General features: G+C 45.4%; 1 protein-coding gene across 1 annotated transcript in view; it reads left to right on the top strand.

Moving 5' to 3' along the window:
• Positions 1-23818, top strand: part of LOC122940146 (alpha-2-macroglobulin-like) — a 178929-nt gene that overhangs the window by 115243 nt on the left and 39868 nt on the right. Inside the window, exon 9 of the mRNA XM_044296544.1 lies at positions 23384-23505. Coding sequence (XP_044152479.1) covers positions 23384-23505 — 122 coding nt within the window. The remainder of the gene's footprint in view (positions 1-23383; positions 23506-23818) is intronic.

Below are 23818 nucleotides of genomic sequence, written 5' to 3'. Positions count from 1 at the left end.
AAAAATATCAAGGCACAGGTGCTCTTTTCCGATCTTTATATTTTTCTGACCAGCAGGAGGAGCCTTAATACATGATAGATCCTGCTTGCTTCATTATGGTGGCTCCTGTCCTGAGAAGAGACATTCCTCCCGGGAGAATATTCGTACCCTCTGCCAAAAGGAAAAGCATTCTGTCATGGGGACACAATTCCAAACAGGCCGGTCATCCCAGAATCCGCAAGACTACTGAACTAGTGTCTCACCACTACTGGTGGCCCACATTATCCAAAGACGTACGTGACTATGTTTCGGCCTGCATCGTCTGTGCTCAATATAAAATTTCCAGGCCTGTTTCTACCTTTACCTATTCCTGATGCTCCATGGCAACACATTGCCATGGACTTAATTACTGATCTGCCTTCTTCAGCTGAATGTATCGTGAATTGGGCGATTGTGGACCGCTTCTCCAAGATGGCGCACTTCGTTCCATTGACTGGATTACCCTCGGCTGCGGAACTCGCCAAGCTGTTCATAAAACATATATTTCGTCTACACTGCTTGCCTGGACATATTGTTTCCGATCGAGGAGTTCAGTTTACATACAAGCTCTGGAGAGCCCTCTGTCGTCTCCTTGAAATAAATCTGGACCTATCTTCCGGTTATCAACCCCAAACCAATGGGCAAGTAGAGTGGGTTAATTAGATATTGGAGAACTACCTTCGACATTTTGTTTCAACGCAACACAACAACTGGGTATCACTATTACCTTGGGCAGAGTTCTCCTACAACAACCACACTAGTGAGTCTACTGGATCCTCGCCATTCTTTGTTGTCTATGGTCAACACCCCCATACTCCTCTTCCTGTTCCTGTATCTTCCGTGGTTCCTGCTGCTGACTCTTCCTTCAGAGATGTATTGATGATTTGGAGTAACACCAAGGCCTGCATCGACAAAGCAGTGATCCGCATGAAGACCAATGTGCACAAGGAAACCACCTTAGTTCTCCTCTGGGGAAAAGATATGGCTTTCCTCCAAAAACATCTGCTTAAGAGTCCCCAGTTTTAAGTTTTCTCCGAGATTCCTTGGACCATTTGAGGTCTTGAAGAAGATCAACGAGGTGGCATACAAGTTGCGCCTGCCTCTCTCGCTACGCATTCCTAATGCCTTCCATGTGTCATTGCTTAAACCAGTGGTCCTTAACCGCTTCTCAAAGGCTCCTTCTAGACCTATTTTAGTGGCTGAGAATGCTGACAAGGTCTTCAAAATCAAGGACATAGTGGACGTTAAGAAGCGGGGCAGGAGGACCTATTATCTTGTGGACTGGAAGGGATTTAGTTCAGAGGAGGGGCCCTGGGAGCAGCAGGAGAACATTCAGGCTCCGGATCTCATAGTTTTCTGTCTCACCGTGGACTTAAGAAGAGAGGGCATAAGGGGGGGTACTGTAACAGCCATTGGCGTACACACAATCCATGGGGCTCCGGTGCGAAACTGATCCATGAGGCCCCCTCCCCGTCGCCCCCCCCCCCCAACCTGCCTACACCCCCCCCCCACTACCTCCCCTACCATTCACCCAACATGCCTCCCAACAGTCCTGCTTTGTGCAGGGCAGGCCGATTTTGGATGGCAATCCTGCAGTCCTGCCAAGCACTACCTCTGCACAATTTGCCAGGGGCAAGATTTGGGAGATACAGACGTGGACAAAATTGTTGGTACCCTTTGGTCAATGAAAGAAAAAGTCACAATGGTCACAGAAATAACTTTAATCTGACAAAAGTAATAATAAATTAAAATTCTATAAATGTTAACCAATGAAAGTCAGACATTGTTTTTCAACCATGCTTCAACAGAATTATGTAAAAAAATAAACTCATGAAACAGGCATGGACAAAAATGATGGTACCCCTAACTTAATATTTTGTTGCGCAACCTTTTGAGGCAATCACTGCAATCAAACGCTTCCTGTAACTGTCAATGAGACATCTGCACCTCTCAGCAGGTATTTTGGCCCACTCCTCATGAGCAAACTGCTCCAGTTGTGTCCGGTTTGAAGGGTGCCTTTTCCAGACTGCATGTTTCAGCTCCTTCCAAAGATGCTCAATAGGATTGAGGTCAGGGCTCATAGAAGGCCACTTTAGAATAGTCCAATTTTTTCCTCTTAGCCATTCTTGGGTGTTTTTAGCGGTGTGTTTTGGGTCATTGTCCTGTTGCAAGACCCATGACCTGCGACTGAGACCAAGCTTTCTGACACTGGCTAGTACATTTCTCTCTAGAATTCCTTGATAGTCTTGAGATTTCATTGTACCCTGCACAGATTCAAGACACCCTGTGCCAGACGCAGCAAAGCAGCCCCAGAACATAACAGAGCCTCCTCCATGTTTCACAGTAGGGACAGTGTTCTTTTCTTGATATGCTTCATTTTTTCGTCTGTGAACATACAGCTGATGTGCCTTGGCAAAAACTTCGATTTTTGTCTCATCTGTCCACAGGACATTCTCCCAGAAGCTTTGTGGCTTGTCAACATGTAGTTTGGCATATTCCAGTCTTGCTTTTTTATGATTCGTTTTCAACAATGGTGTCCTCCTTGGTCGTCTCCCATGTAGTCCACTTTGGCTCAAACAACGACGGATGGTGCGATCTGACACTGATGTTCCTTGAGCATGAAGTTCACCTTGAATCTCTTTAGAAGTCTTTCTAGGCTCTTTTGTTACCATTCGGATTATCCGTCTCTTAGATTTGTCATCAATTTTCCTCCTGCGGCCACGTCCAGGGAGGTTGGCTACAGTCCCATGGATCTTAAACTTATGAATAATATGTGCAACTGTACTCACAGGAACATCTAGTTGCTTGGAGATGGTCTTATAGCCTTTACCTTTAACATGCTTGTCTATAATTTTCTTTCTGATCTCTTGAGACAGCTCTTTCCTTTGCTTCCTCTGGTCCATGTCGAGTGTGGTACACACCATATCACCAAACAACACAGTGATTACCTGGAGCCATATATATAGGCCCAATGGCTGATTACAAGGTTGTAGACACCTGTGATGCTAATTAGTGGACACACCTTGAATTAACATGTCCCTTTGGTCACATTATGTTCTGTGTTTTCTAGGGGTACCATCATTTTTGTCCATGCCTGTTTCATGAGTTTATTTTTTTACATAATTCTGTTGAAGCATGGTTGAAAAACAATGTCTGACTTTCATTGGTTAACATTTATAGAATTTTAATTTATTATTACTTTTGTCAGATTAAAGTTATTTCTGTGACCATTGTGACTTTTTCTTTCATTGACCAAAGGGTACCAACAATTTTGTCCACGTCTGTATGTACATGTACATAACTGCACACAGCTGTAAAGTATACCGTATTCATGTAAAGCTTAAAGTGTAACTGCCATTTAAATTATATTTTATTTTTTTGCTAAAGTGTAGGGCAAGTGATAGATAACATTTTTGTAATATACTTTATTTAGCCAAAACATTAAATTTTTGTAGTAAACTGTTGCTGAAATGGCCCTTAGCAGCGCTCTCAGAAGTGAGCGTTGCCAAGGGCCATCCATCTTCTATTTGAATAGGGGAGACAGGCTGTGCGGGCGCTGTGCTTCTGCCTCCCCTGCTCCCCCGGTGGCCACAGGCGTCTTAGGAGTTAAAATAATATGTATATTCATGATTTTTTTGAAATCTCATGCTCCGGTACACTTACTAACCTGCCTTTCCTGCGATAATCACTTATGAAGCAGCCGCCGGAAGTAAGTGCTCACTGCACACAGTGCTTCAACTTCCGGCGGCTGCTTCAGGAGTGATTATCGCAGGGAAGGCAGTGTTATACTGTATATTGAACGGCATGGTGTATGGATTATAATGTATATTGTATAGCATGTTACAGGGATTATAATGCATACTGTACAGCAAATGTTTGGAGGTTACACCGTGCCGAACAATATAACCCCTGTGGGATAGATAGATATGAGATAGGTAGCTAGATAGATATGCCTATACCTATATACAACCTATATCTATATACAGTCTACACCTATGTACTGCAATATATAGTTGTAGGCTGTACATAGGTATAGGCTGTACATAGGTATAGGCTGTATATAGGTATAATTAAACAATATCGGTCACAAAATACACATAGATTTGCGTTCACATATAGTGATCCTATGTGAAAAGAACACCCTACAGTAACGTACCCACTCAGTGTACATCAACATACACAAAGGATAAACTGAGACTAAACGGGTTTAGTAGCAAAATGTAAATATACTTTATTCAATAATTCTCATAAAAAATATATATGATGTAATACATTGGATAAAAAAGTGGACTACACCTGAGGGGACATAACACAATAAACCAGTAGCTAGAGGACAATAAAGCAACCACAATTGGCTGGAATATACACTGTGCTCACCTGTGTGATCATGATCTGTGCTTCCCTGTCTCTGCTGCTACACTGGAGATTCCCCTCCGCAGCTTCCAGTCTACCTGAACACTGCTTGCGCTCGGCTGCTGTATGCATCACTCCTTGGACGGGGCTGTGTTGTGTCAGGTGATTCCATTGAACTACCCCGGCTCTCCTGGAGGTATTTAAGTGGCTCAGCCCTCTACTCAAGCGCCTCAAGGTCCTATCCTGTGCAATTGAGCTTGTCACCACTTGTGTTCCTGACTACGTGCCTCGTTCCTAGACTACGCTCTCATCCCTGCCTGCTTGCATCGCTCCTCCTGTTGCCGACCCGGATTGTCTGACTTCGTTCCTGTGCCACCTGCCCTAAACCATTGCTTTTCTCGACTTTGTCTCTGCCTCGTCCTCCAGTTCCTGTCTTTGTCGCTCCTGGTAACGACCCTGCCTGTCTAACCACGCCTGTACTGTCAGTACCTTTGCAGGTACCTCCTGGTTAGCCTGGACCAGCTGCTACTGACTCTGGGACTGCCCTGGAGCGGTAACTGGCAACTACCCTAACGGCCAAGTCTATCCTCACCATCATAGGCTCTAGAAAAAAAACAGGTAGCCGCTTAGTCATACCCCTCCAAGGTACAGCCAGTCCGTTGCACAGTGGGTTCACATCCGCTGCCCGTGACAGGGTAATAGTCCTTTAATTTCTAGCAGTTTCAAAAGATCTTAACAAACAGCTTATTGCTTTAAATGCAATTAGGTATAATATAGGAAGCAGAGTGTTTAATATTTCACATAAATATGCGGACATGGTAACTAAAACCAATCACATTAAAATATGCATTGCTCTCAGAAGATTTGTAAAATTTTTAAACATTTCAAAAGAACATTGTTTTCATTTTCAACTATCTCAGAATCTTAATTGGGCCTCCGAAGAGCAGCTCCACCTTGTAAATTCCTGCTGCTGCAAACACAGGGATCCTTGCAGCATGGACTAGGAACTCAGCAAAGATGGTTTAAAATGGTCAGAACTGATGTATAGGTACTCTGCTGTTGGTCTGCTTCTTCATGCATTCATACAGTTAAAGCTTACCTAACCTCTCAACAAACTCTGCATTATTCAATCGCATAGTGCCTATGCATGAGAAATAACATGATTTCTGGCCACTATATGACTTCTATGTGTCATGTTTAGCCGTTTTCCTTTATCCCTAGTTTGCAGTTCTCCCAGAGGTGGAAACTGTACGACAAAAATAGTTTGAGGGAGAGACAGCACCACTTACTAATTTACTTTCAGTAGATACAATCTGTGGCAGTGCCCACAGTGTTGAACCCTAGCCCGTCGAGTTCCAAGAGATTAGGAGATGGAGAGAAGACCGTGGCACTCAATGTCTTCACAATAAGAAGAGTTTTATTCACCAACCGTCTCTATCTCAGAGGTGGGAACTGTACGTTCCTCTGTTAGCCATAGTTTTGCTTCATCAAAAGAACCTGTAAGGGCGCACTCCCTCCAACCATCCAGGAGCACTCTTTATATGGTGGAGCTTGGTATTCAATGCACAGAGCATATGGGAACTTACAGCCAGGAAATAGAAGTGACTAGAAACATAAAAATATTATTATTCAGAATATGTGCCTAAGTTGTTTAATGTTATATATTGTAGTTGAGACTTTTTGGGGGTGACAGATTCTAAAACCTAGAATTTAGAGGTGACTTAAATGGGAATTGACCTGCAGTAACCCAGCACAGCCACTATACAGCGGATGGAGCTGTCTACTTCCGGCTTTGTCTGCTGTGGGGGGGTTCAGCACCTGATAGCAGCCAATAGTTTGGGGTGTCGGGTGTCAGATTAATGACCTATCCTTAGGATAGATCATCAATATCTAGGATCCAAAAACAAAACTTTACTGATACAGAACATAAGAGAGATAGCTGCCCCACTGTTTGTCAGTCTGCAGGGTTTTATGCATGGTTCTTACCCAAACAGTTTTGAATAAATCATACAGAGAACATTGGTGTTAATCTCTTGCTGATCTGTTCCATCTTTGGCTGGTGGTCAGTTGAGGAAGAGGGTTAGAAAAGGGGTGGGGCTTAACCATCTATTTATCCTCCTGTAGGCAGGGTAGAGGGAGAGGGTCCTGCTGCAGCCACTTGACTTACAACCAGACAGAGGAGGGCTGCATGACTGATCTTCTGGGACAAGGAGGAAGATTTCTTCATATATTTATTATAAATAAGATTACTTTATATAAGAAGCTATTAATTGGTCACTGCATGCTGGTATTTTATTTTGTGTGGCACTGCCGCTGGCACAGTAATTTGAGCGCTATTCTGTCTGATTATAATTGTATGATCATTTGTAAACTTTAAGATCATATAGAAGAGAACTAATAGTATAAAGTATCACTAGGGATGAGCGAACTCGAACTGTATAGTTCGGGTTCGTACCGAATTTTGGGGTGTCCGTGACACGGACCCGAACCCGGACATTTTCGTAAAAGTCCGGGTTCGGGTTCGGTGTTCGTCGCTTTCTTGGCGCTTTTGTGACGCTTTCTTGGCGCTTTTTGAAAGGCTGCAAAGCAGCCAATCAACAAGCGTCATACTACTTGCCCCAAGAGGCCATCACAGCCATGCCTACTATTGGCATGGCTGTGATTGGCCAGAGCACCATGTGACCCAGCCTCTATTTAAGCTGGAGTCACATAGCGCCGCCCGTCACTCTGCTCTGATTAGCGTAGGGAGAGGTTGCGGCTGCGACAGTAGGGCGAGATTAGGCAGATTAACTCCTCCAAAGGACTTGATTAACTGATCGATCTGCAGCTGTGGATCATTGAGCTGCTGATCCTCAATTGCTCACTGTTTTTAGGCTGCCCAGACCGTTTGTCAGTCACATTTTTCTGGGGTGATCGGCGGCGATTTTGTGTCTTGTGGTGCGCCAGCACAAGCTGCGACCAAGTGCATTTAACCCTCAATGGTGTGGTTGTTTTTTGGCTAAAGCCTACATCAGGGTGAAGCTGTCACACCAAGTGCATTTAACCAGCAATAGTCTGTTCATTTTTTGGCCATATACAAAATCAGGGGCAAGCTGCGCCTGTCACCAAGTGCATTTAACCCTCAATGGTGTGGTTGTTTTTTGGCTAAAGCCTACATCAGGGTGAAGCTGTCACACCAAGTGCATTTAACCAGCAATAGTCTGTTCATTTTTTGGCCATATACAAAATCAGGGGCAAGCTGCGCCTGTCACCAAGTGCATTTAACCCTCAATGGTGTGGTTGTTTTTTGGCTAAAGCCTACATCAGGGTGAAGCTGTCACACCAAGTGCATTTAACCAGCAATAGTCTGTTCATTTTTTGGCCATATACAAAATCAGGGGCAAGCTGCGCCTGTCACCAAGTGCATTTAACCCTCAATGGTGTGGTTGTTTTTTGGCTAAAGCCTACATCAGGGTGAAGCTGTCACACCAAGTGCATTTAACCAGCAATAGTCTGTTCATTTTTTGGCCATATACAAAATCAGGGGCAAGCTGCGCCTGTCACCAAGTGCATTTAACTAGGGATGAGCGAACTCGAACTGTATAGTTCGGGTTCGTACCGAATTTTGGGGTGTCCGTGACACGGACCCGAACCCGGACATTTTCGTAAAAGTCCGGGTTCGGGTTCGGTGTTCGTCGCTTTCTTCGCGCTTTTGTGACGCTTTCTTGGCGCTTTTTGAAAGGCTGCAAAGCAGCCAATCAACAAGCGTCATACTACTTGCCCCAAGAGGCCATCACAGCCATGCCTACTATTGGCATGGCTGTGATTGGCCAGAGCACCATGTGACCCAGCCTCTATTTAAGCTGGAGTCACATAGCGCCGCCCGTCACTCTGCTCTGATTAGCGTAGGGAGAGGTTGCGGCTGCGACAGTAGGGCGAGATTAGGCAGATTAACTCCTCCAAAGGACTTGATTAACTGATCGATCTGCAGCTGTGGATCATTGAGCTGCTGATCCTCAATTGCTCACTGTTTTTAGGCTGCACAGAGCGTTTGTCAGTCTCATTTTTCTGGGGTGATCGGCGGCCATTTTGTGTCTTGTGGTGCGCCAGCACAAGCTGCGACCAAGTGCATTTAACCCTCAATGGTGTGGTTGTTTTTTGGCTAAAGCCTACATCAGGGTGAAGCTGTGACACCAAGTGCATTTAACCAGCAATAGTCTGTTCATTTTTTGGCCATATACAAAATCAGGGGCAAGCTGCGCCTGTCACCAAGTGCATTTAACCCTCAATGGTGTGGTTGTTTTTTGGCTAAAGCCTACATCAGGGTGAAGCTGTCACACCAAGTGCATTTAACCAGCAATAGTCTGTTCATTTTTTGGCCATATACAAAATCAGGGGCAAGCTGCGCCTGTCACCAAGTGCATTTAACCCTCAATGGTGTGGTTGTTTTTTGGCTAAAGCCTACATCAGGGTGAAGCTGTCACACCAAGTGCATTTAACCAGCAATAGTCTGTTCATTTTTTGGCCATATACAAAATCAGGGGCAAGCTGCGCCTGTCACCAAGTGCATTTAACCCTCAATGGTGTGGTTGTTTTTTGGCTAAAGCCTACATCAGGGTGAAGCTGTCACACCAAGTGCATTTAACCAGCAATAGTCTGTTCATTTTTTGGCCATATCCCAGTCTAATTCTGTCACTAAATCCATACCGGTCACCCAGCGCCTAAATACTAGGCCTCAAATTTATATCCAGCTAAATCTGTCCCTAGTGCTGTAGCTGGGCGAGTTATTTAGTGTCCGTTCAAGCACATTTCTTGTTCTGGGTTGAAATACAATTCCCAATTTAGCAATTTCATAATTTAGTGGTTCCTGCTATATCAGAGCTCTTTGAAATCTATCCCAAAAAGGGTATATAATATTGAAGGTGCACATAGGGTCATTCAGAGTAACTTCACACACACCCGCTACTGTGTATTTCCAAGTCTAATTCTGTCACTAAATCCATACCGGTGACCCAGCGCCTAAATACTAGGCCTCAAATTTAATTCCCTCTAAATCTCTCGTTACCCACCGCTGTACTGTTGTTGCTGGGCAAGATATTTAGTGTCCGTCAAAGCACATTTTTTGTTCTGGGTTGAAGTACAATTCCCAATTTAGCAATTTCATAATTTAGTGGTTTCTGCTATATCAGAGCTATTTGAAATCTATCCCAAAAAGGGTATATAATATTGAAGGTGCACATAGGGTCATTCAGAATAACTTCACACACACCCGCTACTGTGTATTTCCAAGTCTAATTCTGTCACTAAACCCATACCTGTCACCCAGCGCCTAAATACTAGGCCTCAAATTTAAATCCCTCTAAATCTCTCGTTACCGTTGTCCTGTTGTAGCTGGGAAAGTTATTTAGTGCCCGTCAAAGCACATTTTTTGTTCTGGGTTGAAGTACAATTCCCAATTTAGCAATTTCATAATTTAGTGGTTCCTGCTATATCAGAGCTATTTGAAATCTATCCCAAAAAGGGTATATAATATTGAAGGTGCACATAGGGTCATTCAGAATAACTTCACACACACCCGCTACTGTGTATTTCCAAGTCTAATTCTGTCACTAAATCCATACCGGTGACCCAGCGCCTAAATACTAGGCCTCAAATTTAATTCCCTCTAAATCTCTCGTTACCCACCGGTGTACTGTTGTTGCTGGGCAAGATATTTAGTGTCCGTCAAAGCACATTTTTTGTTCTGGGTTGAAGTACAATTCCCAATTTAGCAATTTCATAATTTAGTGGTTTCTGCTATATCAGAGCTATTTGAAATCTATCCCAAAAAGGGTATATAATATTGAAGGTGCACATAGGGTCATTCAGAATAACTTCACACACACCCGCTACTGTGTATTTCCAAGTCTAATTCTGTCACTAAACCCATACCTGTCACCCAGCGCCTAAATACTAGGCCTCAAATTTAAATCCCTCTAAATCTCTCGTTACCGTTGTCCTGTTGTAGCTGGGAAAGTTATTTAGTGCCCGTCAAAGCACATTTTTTGTTCTGGGTTGAAGTACAATTCCCAATTTAGCAATTTCATAATTTAGTGGTTCCTGCTATATCAGAGCTATTTGAAATCTATCCCAAAAAGGGTATATAATATTGAAGGTGCACATAGGGTCATTCAGAATAACTTCACACACACCCGCTACTGTGTATTTCCAAGTCTAATTCTGTCACTAAATCCATACCGGTGACCCAGCGCCTAAATACTAGGCCTCAAATTTAATTCCCTCTAAATCTCTCGTTACCCACCGGTGTACTGTTGTTGCTGGGCAAGATATTTAGTGTCCGTCAAAGCACATTTTTTGTTCTGGGTTGAAGTACAATTCCCAATTTAGCAATTTCATAATTTAGTGGTTTCTGCTATATCAGAGCTATTTGAAATCTATCCCAAAAAGGGTATATAATATTGAAGGTGCACATAGGGTCATTCAGAATAACTTCACACACACCCGCTACTGTGTATTTCCAAGTCTAATTCTGTCACTAAACCCATACCTGTCACCCAGCGCCTAAATACTAGGCCTCAAATTTAAATCCCTCTAAATCTCTCGTTACCGTTGTCCTGTTGTAGCTGGGAAAGTTATTTAGTGCCCGTCAAAGCACATTTTTTGTTCTGGGTTGAAGTACAATTCCCAATTTAGCAATTTCATAATTTAGTGGTTCCTGCTATATCAGAGCTATTTGAAATCTATCCCAAAAAGGGTATATAATATTGAAGGTGCACATAGGGTCATTCAGAATAACTTCACACACACCCGCTACTGTGTATTTCCAAGTCTAATTCTGTCACTAAATCCATACCGGTGACCCAGCGCCTAAATACTAGGCCTCAAATTTAATTCCCTCTAAATCTCTCGTTACCCACCGGTGTACTGTTGTTGCTGGGCAAGATATTTAGTGTCCGTCAAAGCACATTTTTTGTTCTGGGTTGAAGTACAATTCCCAATTTAGCAATTTCATAATTTAGTGGTTTCTGCTATATCAGAGCTATTTGAAATCTATCCCAAAAAGGGTATATAATATTGAAGGTGCACATAGGGTCATTCAGAATAACTTCACACACACCCGCTACTGTGTATTTCCAAGTCTAATTCTGTCACTAAACCCATACCTGTCACCCAGCGCCTAAATACTAGGCCTCAAATTTAAATCCCTCTAAATCTCTCGTTACCGTTGTCCTGTTGTAGCTGGGAAAGTTATTTAGTGCCCGTCAAAGCACATTTTTTGTTCTGGGTTGAAGTACAATTCCCAATTTAGCAATTTCATAATTTAGTGGTTCCTGCTATATCAGAGCTATTTGAAATCTATCCCAAAAAGGGTATATAATATTGAAGGTGCACATAGGGTCATTCAGAATAACTTCACACACACCCGCTACTGTGTATTTCCAAGTCTAATTCTGTCACTAAATCCATACCGGTGACCCAGCGCCTAAATACTAGGCCTCAAATTTAATTCCCTCTAAATCTCTCGTTACCCACCGCTGTACTGTTGTTGCTGGGCAAGATATTTAGTGTCCGTCAAAGCACATTTTTTGTTCTGGGTTGAAGTACAATTCCCAATTTAGCAATTTCATAATTTAGTGGTTTCTGCTATATCAGAGCTATTTGAAATCTATCCCTAAAAGGGTATATAATATTGAAGGTGCACATAGGGTCATTCAGAATAACTTCACACACACCCGCTACTGTGTATTTCCAAGTCTAATTCTGTCACTAAACCCATACCTGTCACCCAGCGCCTAAATACTAGGCCTCAAATTTATATCCAGCTAAATCTGTCCCTAGTGCTGTAGCTGGGCGAGTTATTTAGTGTCCGTTCAAGCACATTTCTTGTTCTGGGTTGAAATACAATTCCCAATTTAGCAATTTCATAATTTAGTGGTTCCTGCTATATCAGAGCTCTTTGAAATCTATCCCAAAAAGGGTATATAATATTGAAGGTGCACATAGGGTCATTCAGAGTAACTTCACACACACCCGCTACTGTGTATTTCCAAGTCTAATTCTGTCACTAAATCCATACCGGTGACCCAGCGCCTAAATACTAGGCCTCAAATTTAATTCCCTCTAAATCTCTCGTTACCCACCGCTGTACTGTTGTTGCTGGGCAAGATATTTAGTGTCCGTCAAAGCACATTTTTTGTTCTGGGTTGAAGTACAATTCCCAATTTAGCAATTTCATAATTTAGTGGTTTCTGCTATATCAGAGCTATTTGAAATCTATCCCTAAAAGGGTATATAATATTCAAGGTGCACATTGGGTCATTCAGAATAACTTCACACACACACGCTTCTGTGCATTTCCAAGTCTAATTCTGTCACTAAATCCATACCGGTCACCCAGCGCCTAAATACTAGGCCTCAAATTTATATCCCGCTGAATTTGAATACAATACATTGGGCCAAATAATATATTTGTTGTTGTGGTGAACCATAACAATGAGAAAAACATCTAGTAAGGGACGCGGACGTGGACATGGTCGTGGTGGTGTTAGTGGACCCTCTGGTGCTGGGAGAGGACGTGGCCGTTCTGCCACATCCACACGTCCTAGTGTACCAACTACTTCAGGTCCCAGTAGCCGCCAGAATTTACAGCGATATATGGTGGGGCCCAATGCCGTTCTAAGGATGGTAAGGCCTGAGCAGGTACAGGCATTAGTCAATTGGGTGGCCGACAGTGGATCCAGCACGTTCACATTATCTCCCACCCAGTCTTCTGCAGAAAGCGCACAGATGGCGCCTGAAAACCAACCCCATCAGTCTGTCACATCACCCCCATGCATACCAGGGAAACTGTCTCAGCCTCAAGTTATGCAGCAGTCTCTTATGCTGTTTGAAGACTCCGCTGGCAGGGTTTCCCAAGGGCATCCACCTAGCCCTTCCCCAGCGGTGAAAGACATAGAATGCACTGACGCACAACCACTTATGTTTCCTGATGATGAGGACATGGGAATACCACCTCAGCATGTCTCTGATGATGACGAAACACAGGTGCCAACTGCTGCGTCTTTCTGCAGTGTGCAGACTGAACAGGAGGTCAGGGATCAAGACTGGGTGGAAGACGATGCAGGGGACGATGAGGTCCTAGACCCCACATGGAATGAAGGTCGTGCCACTGACTTTCACAGTTCGGAGGAAGAGGCAGTGGTGAGACCGAGCCAACAGCGTAGCAAAAGAGGGAGCAGTGGGCAAAAGCAGAACACCCGCCGCCAAGAGACTCCGCCTGCTACTGACCGCCGCCATCTGGGACCGAGCACCCCAAAGGCAGCTTCAAGGAGTTCCCTGGCATGGCACTTCTTCAAACAATGTGCTGACGACAAGACCCGAGTGGTTTGCACGCTGTGCCATCAGAGCCTGAAGCGAGGCATTAACGTTCTGAACCTGAGCACAACCTGCATGACCAGGCACCTGCATGCAAAGCATGAACTGCAGTGGAGTAAACACCTTAAAACCAAGGAAGTCACTCAGGCTCCCCCTGCTACCTCTTCTGCTGCTGCCGCCTCGGCCTATTCTGCTGCTGCCGCCTCGGCCTCTTCCTCCGCCTCTGGAGGAACGTTGGCACCTGCCGCCCAGCAAACAGGGGATGTACCACCAACACCACCACCACCACCTCCGTCACCAAGCGTCTCAACCATGTCACACGCCAGCGTTCAGCTCTCCATCTCACAAACATTTGATAGAAAGCGTAAATTCCCACCTAGCCACCCTCGATCCCTGGCCCTGAATGCCAGCATTTCTAAACTACTGGCCTATGAAATGCTGTGATTTAGGCTGGTGGACACAGACAGCTTCAAACAGCTCATGTCGCTTGCTGTCCCACAGTATGTTGTTCCCAGCCGGCACTACTTCTCCAAGAGAGCCGTGCCTTCCCTGCACAACCAAGTATCCGATAAAATCAAGTGTGCACTGCGCAACGCCATCTGTAGCAAGGTCCACCTAACCACAGATACGTGGACCAGTAAGCACGGCCAGGGACGCTATATCTCCCTAACTGCACACTGGGTAAATGTAGTGGCAGCTGGGCCCCAGGCGGAGAGCTGTTTGGCGCACGTCCTTCCGCCGCCAAGGATCGCAGGGCAACATTCTTTGCCTCCTGTTGCCACCTCCTCCTTCTCGGCTTCCTCCTCCTCTTCTTCCACCTGCTCATCCAGTCAGCCACACACCTTCACCACCAACTTCAGCACAGCCCGGGGTAAACGTCAGCAGGCCATTCTGAAACTCATATGTTTGGGGGACAGGCCCCACACCGCACAGGAGTTGTGGCGGGGTATAGAACAACAGACCGACGAGTGGTTGCTGCCGGTGAGCCTCAAGCCCGGCCTGGTGGTGTGTGATAATGGGCGAAATCTCGTTGCAGCTCTGGGACTAGCCAATTTGACGCACATCCCTTGCTTGGCGCATGTGCTGAATTTGGTGGTGCAGAAGTTCATTCACAACTACCCCGACATGTCAGAGCTGCTGCATAAAGTGCGGGCCGTCTGTTCGCGCTTCCGGCGTTCACATCCTGCTGCTGCTCGCCTGTCTGCGCTACAGCGTAACTTCGGCCTTCCCGCTCACCGCCTCATATGCGACGTGCCCACCAGGTGGAACTCCACCTTGCACATGCTGGACAGACTGTGCGAGCAGCAGCAGGCCATAGTGGAGTTTCAGCTGCAGCACGCACGGGTCAGTCGCACTACAGAACAGCACCACTTCACCACCAATGACTGGGCCTCCATGCGAGACCTGTGTGCCCTGTTGCGCTGTTTCGAGTACTCCACCAACATGGCCAGTGGCGATGACACCGTTATCAGCGTTACAATACCACTTCTATGTCTCCTTGAGAAAACACTTAGGGCGATGATGGAACAGGAGGTGGCCCAGGAGGAGGAGGAGGAGGATGAGGAAGAGGGGTCATTTTTAGCACTTTCAGGCCAGTCTCTTCGAAGTGACTCAGAGGGAGGTTTTTTGCAACAGCAGAGGCCAGGTACAAATGTGGCCAGCCAGGGCCCACTACTGGAGGACGAGGAGGACGAGGATGAGGAGGAGGTGGAGGAGGATGAGGATGAAGCATGGTCACAGCGGGGTGGCACCCAACGCAGCTCGGGTCCATCACTGGTGCGTGGCTGGGGGGAAAGGCAGGACGATGACGATACGCCTCCCACAGAGGACAGCTTGTCCTTACCCCTGGGCAGCCTGGCACACATGAGCGACTACATGCTGCAGTGCCTGCGCAACGACAGCAGAGTTGCCCACATTTTAACCTGTGCGGACTACTGGGTTGCCACCCTGCTGGATCCACGCTACAAAGACAATGTGCCCACCTTACTTCCTGCACTGGAGCGTGATAGGAAGATGCGCGAGTACAAGCGCACGTTGGTAGACGCGCTACTGAGAGCATTCCCAAATGTCACAGGGGAACAAGTGGAAGCCCAAGGCCAAGGCAGAGGAGGAGCAAGAGGTCGCCAAGGCAGCTGTGTCACGGCCAGCTCCTCTGAGGGCAGGGTTAGCATGGCAGAGATGTGGAAAACTTTTGTCAACACGCCACAGCTAACTGCACCACCACCTGATACGCAACGTGTTAGCAGGAGGCAACATTTTACTAACATGGTGGAACAGTACGTGTGCACACCCCTCCACGTACTGACTGATGGTTCGGCCCCATTCAACTTCTGGGTCTCTAAATTGTCCACGTGGCCAGAGCTAGCCTTTTATGCCTTGGAGGTGCTGGCCTGCCCGGCAGCCAGCGTTTTGTCTGAACGTGTATTCAGCACGGCAGGGGGCGTCATTACAGACAAACGCAGCCGCCTGTCTACAGCCAATGTGGACAAGCTGACGTTCATAAAAATGAACCAGGCATGGATCCCACAGGACCTGTCCGTCCCTTGTCCAGATTAGACATTAACTACCTCCCCATAACCATATATTATTGGACTCCAGGGCACTTCCTCATTCAATCCTATTTTTATTTTCATTTTACCATTATATTGCGATGCTACCCAAAGTTGAATGAACCTCTCCTCTGCCTGTGTGCTAGGCCTAAATATATGCCAATGGACTGTTGCAGTGGTGGCTGACATGAAGCCTGATTCTCTGCTATGACATGCAGACTAATTCTCTGCTGACATGAAGCCAGATTGTCTGTTACGGGACCTCTCTCCTCTGCCTGGGTGCTGGGCCTAAATTTATGACAATGGACTGTTGCAGTGGTGGCTGACGTGAAGCCTGATTCTCTGCTATGACATGCAGACTGATTCTCTGCTGTCATGAAGCCAGATTGTCTGTTACGGGACCTTTCTCCTCTACCTGGGTTCTGGGCCTAAATTTATGAAAATTGACTCTTACAGTGGTGGGTGACGTGAAGCCTGATTCTCTGCTATGATATGAAGACTGATTCTCTGCTGACATGAAGCCAGATTGTCTGTTACGGGACCTTTCTCCTCTGCCTGGGTTCTGGGCCTAAATTTATGAAAATTGACTCTTACAGTGGTGGGTGACGTGAAGCCTGATTCTCTGCTATGATATGAAGACTGATTCTCTGCTGACATGAAGCCAGATTGTCTGTTACGGGACCTTTCTCCTCTGCCTGGGTTCTGGGCCTAAATTTATGAAAATTGACTCTTACAGTGGTGGGTGACGTGAAGCCTGATTCTCTGCTATGATATGAAGACTGATTCTCTGCTGACATGAAGCCAGATTGTCTGTTACGGGACCTTTCTCCTCTGCCTGGGTTCTGGGCCTAAATTTATGAAAATTGACTCTTACAGTGGTGGGTGACGTGAAGCCTGATTCTCTGCTATGATATGAAGACTGATTCTCTGCTGACATGAAGCCAGATTGTCTGTTACGGGACCTTTCTCCTCTGCCTGGGTTCTGGGCCTAAATTTATGAAAATTGACTCTTACAGTGGTGGGTGACGTGAAGCCTGATTCTCTGCTATGATATGAAGACTGATTCTCTGCTGACATGAAGCCAGATTGTCTGTTACGGGACCTTTCTCCTCTGCCTGGGTTCTGGGCCTAAATTTATGAAAATTGACTCTTACAGTGGTGGGTGACGTGAAGCCTGATTCTCTGCTATGATATGAAGACTGATTCTCTGCTGACATGAAGCCAGATTGTCTGTTACGGGACCTCTCTCCTCTGCCTGGGTGCTGGGCCTAAATATATGCCAATGGACTGTTGCAGTGGTGGCTGACGTGAAGCCTCATTCTCTGCTATGACATGCAGACTAATTCTCTGCTGACATGAAGACAGATTCTCTGTTACGGGACCTCTCTCCTCTGCCTGGGTGCCGGGGCCTAAATATCTGAGAATGGACTGTTCCAGTGGTGGCTGACGTGAAGCCTCATTCTCTGCTATGACATGCAGACTAATTCTCTGCTGACATGAAGACAGATTCTCTGTTACGGGACCTCCCTCCTCTGCCTGGGTGCTGGGCCTAAATATATGCCAATGGACTGTTGCAGTGGTGGCTGACGTGAAGCCTCATTCTCTGCTATGACATGCAGACTAATTCTCTGCTGACATGAAGACAGATTCTCTGTTACGGGACCTCCCTCCTCTGCCTGGGTGCTGGGCCTAAATATATGCCAATGGACTGTTGCAGTGGTGGCTGACGTGAAGCCTCATTCTCTGCTATGACATGCAGACTGATTCTCTGCTGACATGAAGCCAGATTCTCTGTTACGGGACCTCTCTCCTCTGCCTGTGTGTGTGCTGGGCCTAAATATATGCCAATGGACTGTTGCAGTGGTGGCTGACGTGAAGCCTCATTCTCTGCTATGACATGCAGACTGATTCTCTGCTGACATGAAGCCAGATTCTCTGTTACGGGACCTCTCTCCTCTGCCTGTGTGTGTGCTGGGCCTAAATATATGCCAATGGACTGTTGCAGTGGTGGCTGACGTGAAGCCTCATTCTCTGCTATGACATGCAGACTAATTCTCTGCTGACATGAAGACAGATTCTCTGTTACGGGACCTCCCTCCTCTGCCTGGGTGCTGGGCCTAAATATATGCCAATGGACTGTTGCAGTGGTGGCTGACGTGAAGCCTCATTCTCTGCTATGACATGCAGACTGATTCTCTGCTGACATGAAGCCAGATTCTCTGTTACGGGACCTCTCTCCTCTGCCTGTGTGTGTGCTGGGCCTAAATATATGCCAATGGACTGTTGCAGTGGTGGCTGACGTGAAGCCTCATTCTCTGCTATGACATGCAGACTGATTCTCTGCTGACATGAAGCCAGATTCTCTGTTACGGGACCTCTCTCCTCTGCCTGTGTGTGCTGGGCCTAAATATATGCCAATGGACTGTTGCAGTGGTGGCTGACGTGAAGCCTCATTCTCTGCTATGACATGCAGACTAATTCTCTGCTGACATGAAGACAGATTCTCTGTTACGGGACCTCCCTCCTCTGCCTGGGTGCTGGGCCTAAATATATGCCAATGGACTGTTGCAGTGGTGGCTGACGTGAAGCCTCATTCTCTGCTATGACATGCAGACTAATTCTCTGCTGACATGAAGACAGATTCTCTGTTACGGGACCTCTCTCCTCTGCCTGGGTGCCGGGGCCTAAATATCTGAGAATGGACTGTTCCAGTGGTGGGTGACGGGAAGCCAGATTCTCTGCTATGGAACCTCTCTCCAATTGATTTTGGTTAATTTTTATTTATTTAATTTTTATTTTAATTCATTTCCCTATCCACATTTGTTTGCAGGGGATTTACCTACATGTTGCTGCCTTTTGCAGCCCTCTAGCTCTTTCCTGGGCTGTTTTACAGCCTTTTTAGTGCCGAAAAGTTCGGGTCCCCATTGACTTCAATGGGGTTCGGGTTCGGGACGAAGTTCGGATCGGGTTCGGATCCCGAACCCGAACATTTCCGGGATGTTCGGCCGAACTTCTCGAACCCGAACATCCAGGTGTTCGCTCAACTCTACATTTAACCCTCAATGGTGTGGTTGTTTTCTGGCTAAAGCCTACATCAGGGTGAAGCTGTCACACCAAGTGCATTTAACCAGCAATAGTCTGTTTATTTTTTGGCCATATACTACATCAGGGGCAAGCTGCGCCCGTCACCAAGTGCATTTAACCCTCAGTAGTGTGGTTGGTCAAGCTGTGACACCAAGTGCATTTAACCAGCAATAGTCTGTTCATTTTTTGGCCATATACTACATCAGGGGCAAGCTGCGCCCGTCACCAAGTGCATTTAACCAGCAATAGTGTGGTTATTTTTTGGCCATATCCCAGTCTAATTCTGTCACTAAATCCATACCGGTCACCCAGCGCCTAAATACTAGGCCTCAAATTTATATCCCGCTAAATCTCTCGTTACCGCTGTCCTGTTGTAGCTGGGAAAGTTATTTAGTGTCCGTCAAAGCACATTTTTTGTTCTGGGTTGAAGTACAATTCCCAATTTAGCAATTTCATAATTTAGTGGTTTCTGCTATATCAGAGCTATTTGAAATCTATCCCTAAAAGGGTATATAATATTCAAGGTGCACATTGGGTCATTCAGAATAACTTCACACACACCCGCTACTGTGTATTTTCAAGTCTAATTCTGTCACTAAACCCATACCTGTCACCCAGCGCCTAAATACTAGGCCTCAAATTTATATCCTGCTAAATCTCTCGTTACCGCTGTCCTGTTGTAGCTGGGAAAGTTATTTAGTGTCCGTCAAAGCACATTTTTTGTTCTGGGTTGAAGTACAATTCCCAATTTAGCAATTTCATAATTTAGTGGTTTCTGCTATATCAGAGCTATTTGAAATCTATCCCTAAAAGGGTAGATCATATTGAAGGTGCACATAGGGTCATTCAGAATAACTTCACACACACCCGCTACTGTGTATTTCCAAGTCTAATTCTGTCACTAAACCCATACCTGTCACCCAGCGCCTAAATACTAGGCCTCAAATTTATATCCCGCTAAATCTCTCGTTACCGCTGTCCTGTTGTAGCTGGGAAAGTTATTTAGTGTCCGTCAAAGCACATTTTTTGTTCTGGGTTGAAGTACAATTCCCAATTTAGCAATTTCATAATTTAGTGGTTTCTGCTATATCAGAGCTATTTGAAATCTATCCCTAAAAGGGTATATAATATTCAAGGTGCACATTGGGTCATTCAGAATAACTTCACACACACCCGCTACTGTGTATTTTCAAGTCTAATTCTGTCACTAAACCCATACCTGTCACCCAGCGCCTAAATACTAGGCCTCAAATTTATATCCTGCTAAATCTCTCGTTACCGCTGTACTGTTGTTGCTGGGCAAGATATTTAGTGTCCGTCAAAGCACATTTTTTGTTCTGGGTTGAAATACAATTCCCAATTTAGCAATTTCATAATTTAGTGGTTTCTGCTATATCAGAGCTATTTGAAATCTATCCCTAAAAGGGTATATAATATTCAAGGTGCACATTGGGTCATTCAGAATAACTTCACACACACCCGCTACTGTGTATTTTCAAGTCTAATTCTGTCACTAAACCCATACCTGTCACCCAGCGCCTAAATACTAGGCCTCAAATTTATATCCTGCTAAATCTCTCGTTACCGCTGTACTGTTGTTGCTGGGCAAGATATTTAGTGTCCGTCAAAGCACATTTTTTGTTCTGGGTTGAAATACAATTCCCAATTTAGCAATTTCATAATTTAGTGGTTTCTGCTATATCAGAGCTATTTGAAATCTATCCCTAAAAGGGTATATAATATTCAAGGTGCACATTGGGTCATTCAGAATAACTTCACACACACCCGCTACTGTGTATTTCCAAGTCTAATTCTGTCACTAAACCCATACCTGTCACCCAGCGCCTAAATACTAGGCCTCAAATTTATATCCTGCTAAATCTCTCGTTACCGCTGTCCTGTTGTGGCTGGGAAAGTTATTTAGTGTCCGTCAAAGCACATTTTTTGTTCTGGGTTGAAATACAATTCCCAATTTAGCAATTTCATAATTTAGTGGTTTCTGCTATATCAGAGCTATTTGAAATCTATCCCTAAAAGGGTATATAATATTCAAGGTGCACATTGGGTCATTCAGAATAACTTCACACACACCCGCTACTGTGTATTTCCAAGTCTAATTCTGTCACTAAACCCATACCTGTCACCCAGCGCCTAAATACTAGGCCTCAAATTTATATCCTGCTAAATCTCTCGTTAACGCTGTCCTGTTGTGGCTGGGAAAGTTATTTAGTGTCCGTCAAAGCACATTTTTTGTTCTGGGTTGAAATACAATTCCCAATTTAGCAATTTCATAATTTAGTGGTTTCTGCTATATCAGAGCTATTTGAAATCTATCCCTAAAAGGGTATATAATATTCAAGGTGCACATTGGGTCATTCAGAATAACTTCACACACACACGCTTCTGTACATTTCCAAGTCTAATTCTGTTACTAAATCCATACCGGTCACCCAGCGCCTAAATACTAGGCCTCAAATTTATATCCCGCTGAATTTGAATACAATACATTGGGCCAAATAATATATTTGTTGTTGTGGTGAACCATAACAATGAGAAAAACATCTAGTAAGGGACGCGGACGTGGACATGGTCGTGGACATGGTCGGACATGGTGGGTGACGTGAAGCCTCATTCTCTGCTATGACATGCAGACTGATTCTCTGCTGTCATGAAGCCAGATTGTCTGTTACGGGACCTCTCTGCTCTGCCTGTGTGCTAGGCCTAAATATATGCCAATGGACTGTTGCAGTGGTGGGTGACGTGAAGCCTCATTCTCTGCTATGACATGCAGACTGATTCTCTGCTGTCATGAAGCCAGATTGTCTGTTACGGGACCTCTCTGCTCTGCCTGTGTGCTAGGCCTAAATATATGCCAATGGACTGTTGCAGTGGTGGGTGACGTGAAGCCTCATTCTCTGCTATGACATGCAGACTGATTCTCTGCTGACATGAAGCCAGATTGTCTGTTACGGGACCTCTCTGCTCTGCCTGTGTGCTAGGCCTAAATATATGCCAATGGACTGTTGCAGTGGTGGGTGACGTGAAGCCTCATTCTCTGCTATGACATGCAGACTGATTCTCTGCTGACATGAAGCCAGATTGTCTGTTACGGGACCTCTCTGCTCTGCCTGTGTGCTAGGCCTAAATATATGCCAATGGACTGTTGCAGTGGTGGGTGACGTGAAGCCTCATTCTCTGCTATGACATGCAGACTGATTCTCTGCTGACATGAAGCCAGATTGTCTGTTACGGGACCTCTCTCCTCTGCCTGTGTGCTAGGCCTAAATATATGCCAATGGACTGTTGCAGTGGTGGCTGACGTGAAGCCTTATTCTCTGCTATGACATGCAGACTAATTCTCTGCTGACATGAAGCCAGATTGTCTGTTACGGGACCTCTCTCCTCTGCCTGGGTGCTGGGCCTAAATTTATGAAAATGGACTCTTACAGTGGTGGGTGACGTGAAGCCTGATTCTCTGCTATGACATGAAGACTGATTCTCTGCTGACATGAAGCCAGATTGTCTGTTACGGGACCTCTCTCCTCTGCCTGGGTGCCGGGGCCTAAATATCTGAGAATGGACTGTTCCAGTGGTGGGTGACGGGAAGCCAGATTCTCTGCTATGGAACCTCTCTCCAATTGATTTTGGTTAATTTTTATTTATTTAATTTTTATTTTAATTAATTTCCCTATCCACATTTGTTTGCAGGGGATTTACCTACATGTTGCTGCCTTTTGCAGCCCTCTAGCCCTTTCCTGGGCTGTTTTACAGCCGTTTTAGTGCCGAAAAGTTCGGGTCCCCATTGACTTCAATGGGGTTCGGGTTCGGGACGAAGTTCGGATCGGGTTCGGATCCCGAACCCGAACATTTCCGGGATGTTCGGCCGAACTTCTCGAACCCGAACATCCAGGTGTTCGCTCAACTCTAAGTATCACGTTGGGTACCAGAGTACTGCCAGTCCTGCTATCCAGATATGAGATTCCCTCTTGTTTTACTTACAATGTTATTTTTATTGCTATATTCAGGGCATGTGAACGTCACTGTAACAACAGAAGCTCTGGACACACAAGATTTATGCCACAATGAGGTGCCTATTGTCCCGAAACAGGGAAGCATCGATACGGTGGTAAAGCCATTGCTTGTTCAGGTTAGTTTCATGGTTTTAAACATCTTATGCTATTTGGGCTCATGTCCATGACAATGTCCTAACCTGCACATAGAGCCTCCATGAGGTACTGTTTACTCCCCTAAAGGCAACGCTTCCTTAAAATGGAATGTGAAGGAGAATGATACATTTTTTCTCGACAGTCTCCAAAGTCAAAATATGGAGATCCGTCATCTAGCCATGTGTGTGATCCCTAAGGCTGCCCATGCACATTAGATCTATGTGGCTGAACACACTGAACATCTAATGTCTGTGGCATCCTTCTAACTCTCACCCGACAGCTGATGTTGGGGGA

Source organism: Bufo gargarizans, chromosome 6, assembly GCF_014858855.1.
Source record: "Bufo gargarizans isolate SCDJY-AF-19 chromosome 6, ASM1485885v1, whole genome shotgun sequence".
Classification (NCBI taxonomy): Eukaryota; Metazoa; Chordata; class Amphibia; order Anura; family Bufonidae; genus Bufo; species Bufo gargarizans.
Note: the sequence above shows the minus strand (reverse complement) of the source record. Positions and strands in the feature narration are given on the sequence as shown.